The sequence below is a fragment of the Alexandromys fortis genome, unplaced genomic scaffold (assembly GCF_014885135.2).
Source record: "Alexandromys fortis isolate MF-2015 unplaced genomic scaffold, M_Fortis_MF-2015_v1.1 scaffold_1, whole genome shotgun sequence".
Taxonomy (NCBI): domain Eukaryota; kingdom Metazoa; phylum Chordata; class Mammalia; order Rodentia; family Cricetidae; genus Alexandromys; species Alexandromys fortis.
In genome coordinates this window covers 16,251,157-16,264,852 of record NW_026067927.1, presented here as the reverse complement: position 1 = coordinate 16,264,852, position 13,696 = coordinate 16,251,157, and the positions used below count along the sequence as shown (strand labels likewise).

General features: G+C 37.7%; 1 protein-coding gene and 1 pseudogene across 1 annotated transcript in view; both read left to right on the top strand.

Moving 5' to 3' along the window:
- Nucleotides 1–13,696, top strand: part of Ap1g1 (adaptor related protein complex 1 subunit gamma 1) — a 92,058-nt gene that overhangs the window by 53,368 nt on the left and 24,994 nt on the right. Inside the window, exons 4-11 of the mRNA XM_050143491.1 lie at nucleotides 4,293–4,434; nucleotides 6,182–6,278; nucleotides 7,301–7,377; nucleotides 10,392–10,487; nucleotides 11,299–11,379; nucleotides 11,567–11,665; nucleotides 12,561–12,616; nucleotides 13,508–13,621. Of these exons, the coding sequence (XP_049999448.1) occupies nucleotides 4,293–4,434; nucleotides 6,182–6,278; nucleotides 7,301–7,377; nucleotides 10,392–10,487; nucleotides 11,299–11,379; nucleotides 11,567–11,665; nucleotides 12,561–12,616; nucleotides 13,508–13,621 (762 nt within the window). The remainder of the gene's footprint in view (nucleotides 1–4,292; nucleotides 4,435–6,181; nucleotides 6,279–7,300; nucleotides 7,378–10,391; nucleotides 10,488–11,298; nucleotides 11,380–11,566; nucleotides 11,666–12,560; nucleotides 12,617–13,507; nucleotides 13,622–13,696) is intronic.
- On the top strand, nucleotides 2,968–3,392 carry LOC126502496 (60S ribosomal protein L35a-like; annotated as a pseudogene).

Genomic DNA, 13,696 nt, shown 5'->3' with positions numbered 1-13,696 from the left:
TCCCTCCCTCCCTCCCTCCCTCCCTCCCTCCCTCCCTTCCTTCAACAGAGTCTCACCATGCAGCTCAGGGCTAGCTTAGTATATGTTGGAATTGTAGACATGTACCTAGCTATTGGTAAAATTTTCTATGAAAATATTTTCTAAAATAAATTACTGTGTCAAGAGTGGCATTGTTTTATATTTTCCTGCACCACCCAAAGGAGGATAGTTGGATGTTCACGTCTTCACTCACTTTCTTGGCTGTGGCATATTGACTAATGGAGGTAGAGAGAGTCTAGCAGGTATGATGTGGAGAAGGGAAAACTTGGCAGTTGCATGGTACACAATCCCAGATGTTCTGGAGCTGAGGCCAGAGGATCACAAATTTGGGGCCTACCTGGGCTATGTAGTAAGTTCAAGTTTGATCTGGGCAAGTTATCCAGACTCTGCTTCAAAATAAAAATAAGCACAGTTGGATATGTAGCTGCATGGTAGGTAGAGTTCTTGCTTATTTAGCATAAGCCTGTTTCAGTCTCAGCAGCACCAAGAGTTTTCAAAGTACTAAATATTCTTTGCTACTATGCTAACATTCAACATGTGGCCCTTCCTCCCTCCCTCCCTCCCTCCCTCCCTCCCTCCCTCCCTCCCTCCCTCCCCCTTCCTTTTTTTTATTTTTTTTTTAAAAAATCTTTTTTTTTTTTTTTTTTTTTTTGATTTTCGAGACAGGGTTCCTGTCCTGGAACTAGCTCTTGTAGACCAGGCTGGCCTCGAACTCGCCGAGATCCGCCTGCCTCTGTCTCCCGAGTGCTGGGATTAAAGGTGTGCGTCACCACCGCCTGGCAAGAAAAAGTTTTGTAAGCATTTGTTTTGTATGTATGTTGGGTCGAGTGTACCAGTGCATGTGTGGGTGTCAGAGAACAACTTGGGGTGGGGGGAAATTGGTTTTCTCTGCCCTATCAGTTTTGGAGATTGAGTTCATATCACCAGCCTGGGCAGTAAAATGCCTTTACCACCTTAAACCATTTCACTCTGCCCTTAAGCAATATTTACCCATGAATAATTTTATAATGCCACAGTGGAACTACTTGGAAAAAGAAATTCTTCACTAAATTATGTAGATCTTCTGGATGCTAATGCATCTCATCTTGAAATATCAAAAATACCTCATGGGTTAGTATTGTTACTGAGTCAGTAGAATAGCCATTATATATAAACAGTCAAATTTGTGGAGATGATAGAAGTTTTCCAAAACTACAGGTTTTTTTTTTTTTTTTTTTTTTTTTTACTACAAAGCTTGGATTATGTCACTAGCAGCAAATATCAAGGTTCCTTTTGAAATTATATGCTCACATGAGTTTCTCCAGAAAGTGTACCTCAGGCTAGTCTCAGCATCTTGAGTGATGGGATACAGATGTGTGCCACCGCTGCTGGCTGTTAGTTTAAATGAAGCTGCCTTTCTTCCTTGTTCCTTACCTCAGCCATGCAGTGGCGAACACAGTTTACCATCGTTTACTACCCGTGCCTTGACTGGTGCTGTGGGCAAGCAGTTTTCCCACCACGGCTTTTACTGACTGCAGAGCTGGCACAGTTGACAGTATGACAGGATTATGAAAACAGTTTGAATCTCATGAGCTGTTGAGATGCCTATAAACCCTGTGAATCAGTGGTTTTCAACCTGTGGATTGTGACCCTGTTGGGTGTTGCATATCTGATATTCTACATATCAGATATTTACATTCTGATTCATAACAGTAGCAAAATTACAGTTCTGAAGTAGCAACGAAATAGTTTTATGGTTGGGGATCACCACAGTATTAGGAGCTATATTAAAGGATCATAACATTAGGAAGGTTGAGAACCACTTCTTTGAACCATGTTGCGCTAAATGATGCAAAATGCTCAGAAACTGGTAGAAGTGTAGCGAGCTGCATGGAATCACACCTGATGGAGATGTATAATCAACTCCTGAGATGGCTAAGGCCTGACCTATGCTATGATCACACAATGATTATCAGCTGCCTGCATATGCGTGAACCTATGGGCAGTGCCCACCTGGCAGTTCAGAGTTGGCAGCCCATGCCTACTTAAGGGCTGGGAGAGGTTTGCCCAAGAGAGGAAGGCGAGAAAGAGAGAAAGAGGAGAGAGGAAGGAGAGAGGAGAGAAAAAAGTGAGAAAGTGAATAAAGTCCTGGAATAAACTGCAGTGAGAAGAGCTCCGGTGGTCGCGTTATCCTTGCTGGTTGAGGGTGGACATAGAAGTATTGTATATCATATAATTTGGCTTCTGAATAATAACAAGAATTAATTTCAAGATATAAGTATGTTTGACAGTTCATGTTTTAATACTTCAGCTTTTTGAGTAAAGCACTATTTTATACAGTAATGTATACATTTTCTGTTATCTGAATTTCTGAGGCTATAATATATAAAGAAATATTTATACAACTCAAAGTTTTATAGACTGAAAGTCCAAGATGTGATAGCTTAGCTTCTGGGGAGGGCCTTGTGGCAGACACACACACGGGAAGAGGGAATCACACAAGGAAACAGGAATCTCTTGCTCCTTTAAAGCAACTCAACCTCATGCATGAGTAGTGCTTAGTTCTAAACACCAGTGCCACTTCTGAGGACAAGTCCTCAGTGACTCAAGGCTCTGTGTCTTAAAGAGTCCACCATCTCGACCATGGACACACTGGCGACCCAGCTTCCAGCATACAGGGACACTCAAACCACATTGATGTGTTAAGAAAGCACTTCAGAGGGCTCACTCTTAATGTCTAGCTTAGTATGGTGAAGGTACTTTCACTAGTGCTGTTATATCATAGTAATAACAATTACAGATTTTCCTTCTTGAACAAGTATATCTAGAAATATAGAATACTTAATGTAAGGTGGCTAATGTTAATGTATAAGATCAAAGGGTAGCTATATTTTTGTTGTGTTTACATTATCTTAAGTTCACTAGTAATTAAGAGTTCCTTCTCTGATTTTTTAAAATTATTTATTGTTTTCGGCCATCTTGGCGCCTGTGGAGGCCTGCTGGGAACAGGACTTCTAAAGGACAGTATGTCTGGAAGGCTGTGGTGCAAGGCCACTTTTGCTGGCTATAAGCGAGGTCTCCGGAACCAGAGAGAGCACACGGCTCTCCTTAAAATTGAAGGCGTTTATGCCTGAGATGAAACTGAATTCTACTTGGGCAAGAGATGCGCTTATGTGTATAAAGCAAAGAACAAAACAGTGACACCTGGAGGCAAACTAAACAAAACCAGAGTGATCTGGGGGAAAGTAACTCGGGCCCATGGAAACAGTGGTATGGTCCTTGCCAAATTCCAAAGCAACCTTCCTGCAAAAGCCATTGGACACAGAATCCGTGTGATGCTGTACCCATCCCGGATTTGAACCAATGAGAAGTAAATAAATAAAAGTGGATTTGTTAAAAAAAATAAAATAAAATAATTTATTTATTTATTTATTTTTTTAAGCAGGGTCTTGCTTATAACTCTGTCTGGCCTGGAAATTGCTATGTAGATCAGACTGGACTCAAACTCATAGACATCCCCATGCCTCTGCCTCCCAAGTGCTGGAATTTAAAGTGTGTGCCACCACCACACCTGGCTATACAAGAGTTTTAGTATGAATCTTAACTTTTCTTGTAGGCAGTACTAAATCATGTCTTAGAAATCTCTCAAGACAGTTTTGCTGCATCTTTTTACTTTCAGTTGTTGTTAAGTTTTCTAAAGTGGTATCTTTAATATCTAATGGGTAACATATTCTTGTTACTTGGTCATTTGGAAACCTTGGATAGAAAACTTAGATATTATTGGTTCACTATGTTAAAAAGTTGGAATAAGCGTTTTTCTAAATTCTATTAATTTAAAATGCATTTTATATCATGTGTGTGTATGTGTACTTGTGTACATGTGTGCCATAGTACTTTATAGCTTTTGGTATCAATCCTGTCACTTACCTTATTTGAGACAGGATCTCTTGTTCTATTATATATCCTAGGCTAGCAGTCCTGCACAGCTTCTGGAATTTTTTCTGTCTCCACTTCCCTTCTGACCATTGGGCACCTATGTGCTATTGAGTCTGGCTTTGCAGGCATTTTAGAGACCTATATTAATGCCCTTAAGTTTGCAAGGCAAGCACTTTGTGCTTAGCTAGCTCCCCAGCCCCTACAGTTTTGTTTTGGTTGTGTTTCTGTTTGTTTTGTTTGCTTGTTTTTAATGTAGTAATCTTGAGATTCACAGTTAGGTTGTTAGGCTGCTTTTGGGAGACTGTGTTTGTTCCTATTTCCCTTTCTTTCTCTTGCAGTGATCTTAATCATAGTACACAGTTCGTACAGGGGCTCGCACTTTGTACCCTCGGCTGCATGGGCTCTTCAGAGATGTGCAGAGATCTTGCAGGAGAGGTAGAGAAACTTCTGAAAACCTCCAACTCCTACTTAAGAAAAAAGGTAACTTTGCAGTAAATCAAATGTCTGTCTGGATTAGGTGGTATTATGGAAAGGAAAAGGCAGAATACTTGTTTCTGAAAGCTTAGATGGAATTAAAATATTTTTTATTTTTTCAGTAAATGTATTTAAAAGAATTATACATGAATTTTGATTAATTTTTGGGGGGAGGGGGTTTTGAGATAGAGTTCCATTGAGCCTGTCCTGGAACGAGATCTTATAGACCATGCTGGTCACAGAGATAGGCGTGCTCCACCATCACCTGGCTCTTCCTTGTTTTTGTTTTTAATAATTTATAGACAAACTCTGTCCTCAGCAGCACATCTGAGTACTTTGTAAATTATTTCACATATTAAAATTATGATAATGAAGTTTTTCATTGACTTTTTACTAATAACTGACACATGTACTTGTGCCTTTGTATCTCTAAAAGGACAGTTCCCCTGGGGCCTAGATAGCTGTGAGGGAATGATTGAGAGATGACTTTCTAAAGTCCATGTGCCTGATTGGATAGTAATGACAGAGAATGGTCTTATTTTCCTAACTTACTTGCTTTTGTTTGTTTCTAAAAACCTTGTTCTTTTGAGTTTAAAGTTTTGCTTCAATCCTAAGACTATGGTAAAGAAAATACAGAATGGGGGCTGGAGAGATGGCTCAGTGGTTAAAAGCATTGCCTGCTCTTCCAAAGGTCCTGAGTTCAATTCCCAGCAACCACATGGTGGCTCACAACCATCTGTAATAAGGTCTGGTGCCCTTTTCTGGCCTGCAGACATACACGCAGACAGAATATTGTATACATAATAAAGAAAGGGGGGGGGGAGAAAGAAAATATAGAATGTATATGTTTAATAAATGAGCAAAACGATCATCTCATTGGCATTTACTGAGTCTGTTATTGGTGTGAGAAAAAGGAGCTTGTATAGGACCGTTTTTAGATTGTGTATTGTTAATGATGCACACAAACAGGCTTTCTCAGTGTGTATGCCAGTGACTTTAGTACTGTGGGAGCTGCTCTTATTTGAATGCACAATGTTGCATTAAATTAAAGCATTCCTTCAGATTTGAATGCCTCCTAGTAAAATGGAGAGGAATTAGCAGGAATCTTTTCTAATCAGTCTATCTAAGCTTTTATTGCATTTTGACTAAAGTAATAGCTGCAGTTATTTTGAATAGTCACCAGTCTCCACCTATCCTGTTTCTCCTGTGTTTTCTTTAGTAGAAACTAGTTTCCCTAACAAACCTTCCCTCCTTTCCTCTTCTCTTTCCTTCTTTTTACCACTGAGCTGTACTCCCTAGCCCTAGGCGACTTTCTTACTTAAGAAGAATCAGCTGAGAGCAGGATAGATACAGTTAAACTTTACAGAAGGAGTCTTTAAGTTTTGTGACACTGTTAGATGTGTTGGTCATCTGACTCAGGAATGATTATCAGAATGGAAGTCCATGTCTGTTTTTCATTTCCCCAGAATTTCACTTAAATTTAACGTGTGTGATAAATTTCTTTTAACTATGATCTACTTGAAAGTGTTTTCCCCATGTGTCTGGCAATATGTGAACAGGAATGGGCGGGCTTAATGTTCCTCATCAGTTCACTAGTATATACTGGAAAGCCCCAGGCAGTCCAGTTAATCTATTAACCAGCCTCTTCATTTTTCTAGTAGATGAACTAGTTGTTGAAGTTCTTTTCTAAGATTGGTTGCCCTGGCTTATTTGAAATAAAATTGTTGTGTCCTTCTATTTTTCTTTTTTATAGGCAGCACTGTGTGCTGTTCATGTCATCAGGAAGGTTCCTGAACTTATGGAGATGTTTTTACCAGCAACAAAAAATTTATTGAATGAGAAGAACCATGGTAATGTGATTTGGATAAACTCATAAAGTACTAAGAAAAGAAGGGTCAGCCCTGTGTTTCAGGGCTTTACTGTTACCATAGGTCTTGCCTGCCAGATCGTAGCTTTACAGTTAAATTGGTTTCTTCATAGTAAATCTACCTTTCAGTTCTGATCCTGTATCACGTTATTAATGTTCAGCATGATGTACAAATGATCATATCTTCAAATTTTATGTAAAAGCCACCTGATTTCTTGACCATTTCATAATAAACAAGACATTTTTTCTTTGCTATCATGTGTTAGGAGTATAAGATTACAAAAAATTCTTGTGAGTTATTTCTAACAGGAATCTGTAGTGTACATTCAGATATCTTTACATAAAGCTTGAGAAAAGTGAAATGTAATGTGGCTGGGCTTCCCCAAAACTTTTTGTTCTTATCTTGAAGTCATTGAAATGAGTTCCAAGTAAAGTGTTTCTTATATACTAAGAAAAAAAATGACACAATATATTTAATTTGATTAATTTACACCACATTTTAATTAAATTAATTTAAATCTGTGCTCTGCTATATTGTGTAGTGTTAAACACTACATACTAGGTTTAGCTAGGTCTGTCATTTATTACTTAGTGAAAAGTCTTTAGAGATCCTTTTTACTGACTTTGGGATAAGCAAATTTACTTGTCATTTGTATTTTGATATATTTTATCTGAAAATTTAGTATCTTACTAAGGTTTTTGACTGGGATTATTTGTCGAGAGTATAGCCAATAGTGCATTGCAGAAACATGGAGAAGGAGAAATGGAATTTATACTAACTGAGCGTGGATATTCTAGGTGGACACACTTGTTCTTGGCATTTTAGCCATTGCAAAGATTCTGACTTGACTAAGGTTAAGCATCAGCTCCTGCTGAATGCTCTTCACAGTGCTCTGATTCTTAGGGGATTGAGAAGCAGGAGTAGCAAGTCTCCTTTTGGGATGAAGTCCTGTTTTCTGGAGCTAAGTAGGAACTCATTTTTGCCTCCCTTTGGCCTTTTCTCAGGTGTCCTTCACACGTCTGTAGTCCTCCTCACAGAGATGTGTGAGCGGAGCCCAGATATGCTTGCACACTTCAGGAAGGTAGGTGCTTTCTGTGTGCCTTAGTCTTTATTGATTGAAAGATGATTTTCCTGAAAAGTACATTTTTTTTTTTCACTTAGGATTTTCTTTTGAAAGCAAGCTATGAAGCTGAATAAAGGATTTGACTAGCCCTGCTGTGTGGTAGGGCTGGATGCCAGATTTAGGCAAATAAGAGCTGGCACTAGTATAGTGTTTCCCTTTTCAGAATAGAAGTCTTTCCTTGTTGTTGGCAGCAAACTGCTCACATGTTTTATCTGCTGCTTTCACGGTGAGCCAGGAAATGTTACCTGAGGTCAAATTACAAATAGGATTTGTTTTCCTTCTTAAGGTGAAAATAGCAAACAATTTGAGGTCATTGATTCCTGTTACAGCCCTACCTTTTTAAGACTACCCCCTCCTTTTTATTTATTTTTTCCTAAGACAGGGTTTCTGTATTTAGCCTAAGGTATCCTGGAACTTGCTGTATAGACCAGGCTGGCTCAAACTCAGATTCACCTGTTTTTGCCTTCCAAGTGGTGGGATTAAAGCAAGCACCACTGCCCGGCTCCCTTTCCCCACTTTTTATAGCATTTTAAAGTAGGCAGTTTTATTTCTCCCTTTACTTACTGAGAAGGTTGCTGTTCTTTGTATAGTACATGTGTTGATTCCTTTAGAGGAGGTTGTTGAGCACTCCACAAAGACTTCATTTTGTATTTTAGATCTAATGGCAGTTTTTTTTTCTTTGCCTCACTCTCCCTTAGATGTTCATGTCTTGATTAAATTAATGTAAAATAGTATGAGACCCATATCTGTCCCTAATGCTTGCTTTGTATGTTTTGTTCCTGTTGTCTGTTTGGAATCCTGCTGTATGTTAGAATGAAAAGGTAAGAATTAACCCTCTTTTTAGATGGTGCATGCTGGCTTTAGGTCCTTAGTAGCTTTTGTGTGTCCGCCCACAAGTGTGGCTTTTAAACTATACTAATGCTGAAGCTCTGCTTAATACTGTGAATTATTTGTTCTAGCATTTTTGGCTAATTTCCTGGTCCAGTTTCTGTCTTGTCTTTTAAACTCCTGACTCCAAAGTCAGCCTTGGATTTCAGTTGTAGCCTTCCCTGAGTTGTAATCCTCCTCCTGTATCTTACCTTCACTTTCATGGGAGAGACTGTGAGCAGCTGCGTGGCAGCTTTGCTCGTGGCCATTCCGGTTCTGTCTGGTGCCCTTACACAAAACACTGCTTCTTTTTGAAGTAGATGGTTTAGAACCATCTGTGGGTAACTCATACTTTAAAACTTTGTGTACTTCTGAGCTTTTAGTTCGGACTTAGAGCTCTTATTTCCCTCTTACTGGGACTTAATCTGAGAAGCTTTGGGGTATTGAAAGGATTTAGAGGTGGAGTACCTGGCACCAACTGACTTTCATGGCTGCAGCTTTCCCTCTGTCACCTTATGTTATTTGTCCTGTCATCAGTTTTAGTAACTTGCATTTTTGTCTGAAAAATAAAGCTGGGTTCCAAGAACTTGTATGCTGAATTCTTAGACATGTGCTTTCTGTCCCAGGGCAGTCTTATGCAATGTGCTGGCCTTGGCAGCAAATAAAACAAGTTCTGAATTTAGTAGCCCAAGGAAAAAGGACTTCTCCAAGAACTTAACCAGATTTTAAAAAGTGATTAGGGTTATATGTAGTCCACAAAATGAAGGCTGTGGAGAGTATGAAAGGTGAGCTGCTCATCTACAGTCTACAGTCTACAGATTTACTGAGATTTTATTTACAGCTTACATATCTCCATAGCTTAGACTTGTTTTATTCTTGGAGTTGTCCAAATTCAATTTTTGTTTTGATGATTTAATGAGTCACTAAATTCTGAAGGATTATGGCTAACTTAAGTTCACATTATGTTTTCTTGCAGTTAAAGTGGCGTTAATGTTTTGAGTGTTTTGGGTGCATGCCTTGAGTGTAGCTTGGCATTTCTTTTTAACCTCACTACCTTTCTAGGCTTGGGCAGTAGAGAGGGAACAGCGTAAACAGAAAGAGGAAAATAATGAGTCGCAGTAGAGTTGGCCTGTTCAGATTTCCTCCAGAAAGATGCAGTGTTTGTATCCTTCTTTATTTAGTTTTAGGTAATAAGAGCTGTTCATCTAGTCAATTGGGGTTTTCATTTGGAGTCTGGGAAAGTTCATTTGTGGCAGATATTTTGGAATAGGAGCTTAATAAGAGGTAATTGATCAACAAAAAGGAAATGACGGCTCATTTATTTGAAAGCACCTGTAACTTTAGATGGAGAGTAATTGTCTCTTTGACATGGACCTAGTAAAAGCAGGACAAAGGAATTCTTGATTATAAGGAATGCATAATCTCTTTGGTAAAATAAGAAAATACAATTGAGTGCTGATATTAAGTTGTGACAGAATTTCATCATATAAGTAAAGAGAAGGGCCTTGGTATCTTAGATGTGCTTTCTTTATCTTTTCCTTTTGGATTATGCTGATCACTTTGGTATTTCCTGTTGCATTTTGGGAAAGGATACTTGACTAAACCTATCTTCAGGGGAAAGTCTTTTTTCCCCTCTGTTTGAAGTGTGGTATACTTTATATTTTAATAAGTCATTAGTTAATACTTTATATGAAATTTGTTAGAATGAATCAAAAGGAACTTTTTTTTTTTTTTTGCTATCCAAGAGTTTCAAGTTCTATAAAAATAGAGCTGCAATATATATACTCCATCGGCCTATTGTATTCGGTTCCCATAGGCTCTTGGCCCACTGTGATTTCTAGTGTCTTTACAAATGGAACTCTGGAGGAAAAAGATCTGGCTTGTTTTTATTCTGCTGATAAAGTACATATTACTTGTTAGGTTTCCACCTAAGTATCCGAGTTATACTTTTCAACCATCTTCAATATTGCATTTGTCGCAGAAGAAATTTCTTGGACTCAGACCTTTGTATCATTTTTCTAAACAAAGAATCTGCTTACTGAAGAGATAGTCTTAGATACTCACTTTTTGTTGTTATTGTTTTGATGCATCTTTCTTTTCTGCAGCTTGTGCCCCAATTAGTTCGTATTCTAAAGAACCTCATCATGTCCGGATATTCCCCAGAACATGATGTTTCTGGTATCAGTGACCCCTTCTTGCAGGTGAGGTTGAAAAAACATTTTGGTTAATATGCAATGATTTGAAGAAATGTTTCCATCATCTTATGTTGTAATAGGGAGCGGCGGGGCTGCGTCCCCAACACCCCGGCCGTTTGGCTAGCTCATGCCCGAAATAACAACACACAAACTGTATTCATTTAACTGCTTGACCCATTTCTATCTAGCCTCTTCTAGGCTAATTCTCACATATTAATTTAGCCCATTTCTAATCATCTGTGTAAGCACCCCAAGGTGCACTTACCTGGAAGATTCTAGCCTCCGTCCATCATGGTGTCTCTGCTCCAAGCAAAGCAGAGTCTGACCTCACTTCCTCTTCCGCCCAGAATTCTATTCTGTTTACTCCTCCCACCAATGCTTTAACCTATGAGGCCAAGCAGTGTGTTTATTACTTAACCAATGAAATCAACAGATTGATATATGACACTCCCACATCAATCTTAAGTTTATAGAGGGTACAAATTTGGTAATTCATTAATTATATGAATAAGTGAACCAGTACCAAATAAGTATTGTATTTAATTAATAAAATGACCATGTAGTGTAAAATTTATCTTGTACTTAGGTACTTAATTATCAGTTAAGTAGCTAATGGATATGGGGCCATGAAAGGTGGATTATCTTATAACTTAATTAAATGTAGAAGTGTGCATGGGTTCTTTAAAACGTGTTTAAAACTCTTCTGACTTATTTTTGATGGGATCTAAAACTTCATTTAAATTATTTGAATTTCATACTGAATGAGATTTGTTTGTGTTAGACATAATTTGTTAACATTTTTTATTTTACATGTTAGGTACGAATTTTGCGATTATTAAGAATTTTAGGACGAAATGATGATGATTCAAGTGAAGCTATGAATGATATATTAGCACAGGTGAGTTGATCCATCTTGGAGTATACTATTTTCATTTTCAACCTTCAGAGAGTAAGTAGACTGTGATTCTTGGTGTGACAGTTCCTGTTCCTCCTTAGAGAGTGACTGCAATCCCAGCGTGTCTGGTTGCACTAGATACCTTTCAGAAGTGTTGTTTTATCACTTATGCATCCCTCTGTCTTTTCAGGTGGCCACTAATACAGAGACTAGTAAAAATGTAGGAAATGCTATTCTTTATGAAACGGTTCTAACTATCATGGACATTAAATCAGAGAGTGGATTGCGAGTAAGTCTTTTTGAATCTTCTTTTCCTTCTAAACACTTAAATTAGAGTGATTGAATTGAGTATTATGTTTTTGTATGAATGCAACCATATAGTATTTATCCCTTGCTTGTGTCTTTATTAAGCATAATGTCAAGGTTCACTTGTGTTTTGTAATATATCAGATGCCTTTCTTGAAATGCCTGCATAGGACGCTCTTGTACATGCCAGTAATACATCCAGAAGATTTGTTACTGATGGACCTCTAGGCTGTTTCCTATCACTTGTTGCTGGAGACTTTGTGTATCTGTTTGTACGGTTGTATTTGTCAGAAAAATTTCTAGGGTTAAACTACTAAAGTGGAGTACACACACACACACACACACACACACATACATATATATATGTCTTTTAGTTTTAAAGATCTTAATTGACTTTATTATCATTTTAGAATTGGGCAGCATTCTGTAAATATAGCAAATTTTTTATTATATCTTCCAGTAATTACTGCTGAAATGGAACGGTATTTTTAAAAAGAATTTATTTTGTGTGGGGACATGTGCATCTATATATGTCCACTATTGTGCACACATGGAACATTAGAGGACAACTTGAGGGAATGGGTCCTCTCCTTCCAACATATGGGATCTGTAACTTGAAATCAGGTCATCAGGCTAGGTTGCAGACATCTTTATCTGTTGAGCCATTTTTCTGGCTCCTGAAATGGAATATGATTTTAAGAGTTTGTTTTTAGCTATTTTTTTTCTTTTGCTAATAGTCTATAGATAACCATTTGCCATCTTTAAGCAGGTTCTATTCAGAGGCTGGACATTGGTTTTTTGAGTTAGAAAACAATATAAATCTATAACTTTTCTAGATTAAAAAACAAACATAAAAAACCTATGCTGTTTCTCTTTAGGTTCTAGCCATAAATATTCTCGGTCGATTCTTATTGAACAATGACAAAAATATTAGGTAAGTCAGCTGAAAAATTTCCCATGTCTTCTACATTATAAAAATTAGTATTTCACAGAGTGACTTTGCTCAAGACTATACGTACATGTAGTATTTATTATATGATAAAGAGTTTGAGGTAATTTTTAATTTAAATCTTAAAATTGCTATTTTATAAAGAATTTGAGGATTTCTTTTACCGTTTAATTTTTTTCTTATAAGTTAAGTACAAACATCCTATAAAGGGCCAAGTGCCAAACATTTAAGACTTTCTGAATCACTACTCAATTTCATGGCTTTGGATCTTAAACTCGAGTTAATTTTTGGGCAGGGTGGTGGTGGGACTTGAGACAGAGTTTCTCTGTGTGGCCCTGGCTGTGCTGGAACTCCATTTGTAGACCAGGCTGGCCTGAAACTTAGAGATCCACCTGCCTCTGCCTCCAAAGTGTTGAGATTAAAGGTGTGCACGTCATGCCCAGCTTTAAACTCAAATTATTATAGAAGCAATTTTGGTACTGGTATAAAAAAAAAGCAGAAACCATTCAAATGATAAAATTAAAATAATTTCCTTCTTGTACTTTGTGGGTAAGGCAGTGTGAAAAAGCATATGTACTTACTGTTTTCTTTGGAAGATTTATAAAGAGCTGAGTCAGTTACTTTTGAAAGAGTAATGGATGTTATTGTGAAAGCAAGGCTCATTTCAAAACCTCTTCAGCTTGTCACTGCTGTAGATTTTGCTCTTATTCCTTTATAGATGTTGCTTTCTAGCCTCTAGTATTGTGTTTATCTTGACATTTGAAGACGTGAGCGTTTTCCTTATGTGTTAGACATCTTTGTTTTTATTTAGGCAGCAGGAAAAATTTCTTGAGATTTATATTTAACTTGGTTATTGTGAAACTTTATTCTCTACAGATATGTTGCTCTGACATCTTTGTTGAAGACTGTACAGACAGATCATAACGCTGTACAGAGGCACAGAAGCACAATTGTGGACTGTTTAAAAGATCTGGATGTCTCAATAAAAAGGTAAGAAAGATACTTTTTTTCCAGTGTTGTTAAGTGAAGCAAATTTTTTTTTTTTGATAAGTCTGTGTCCTCCAC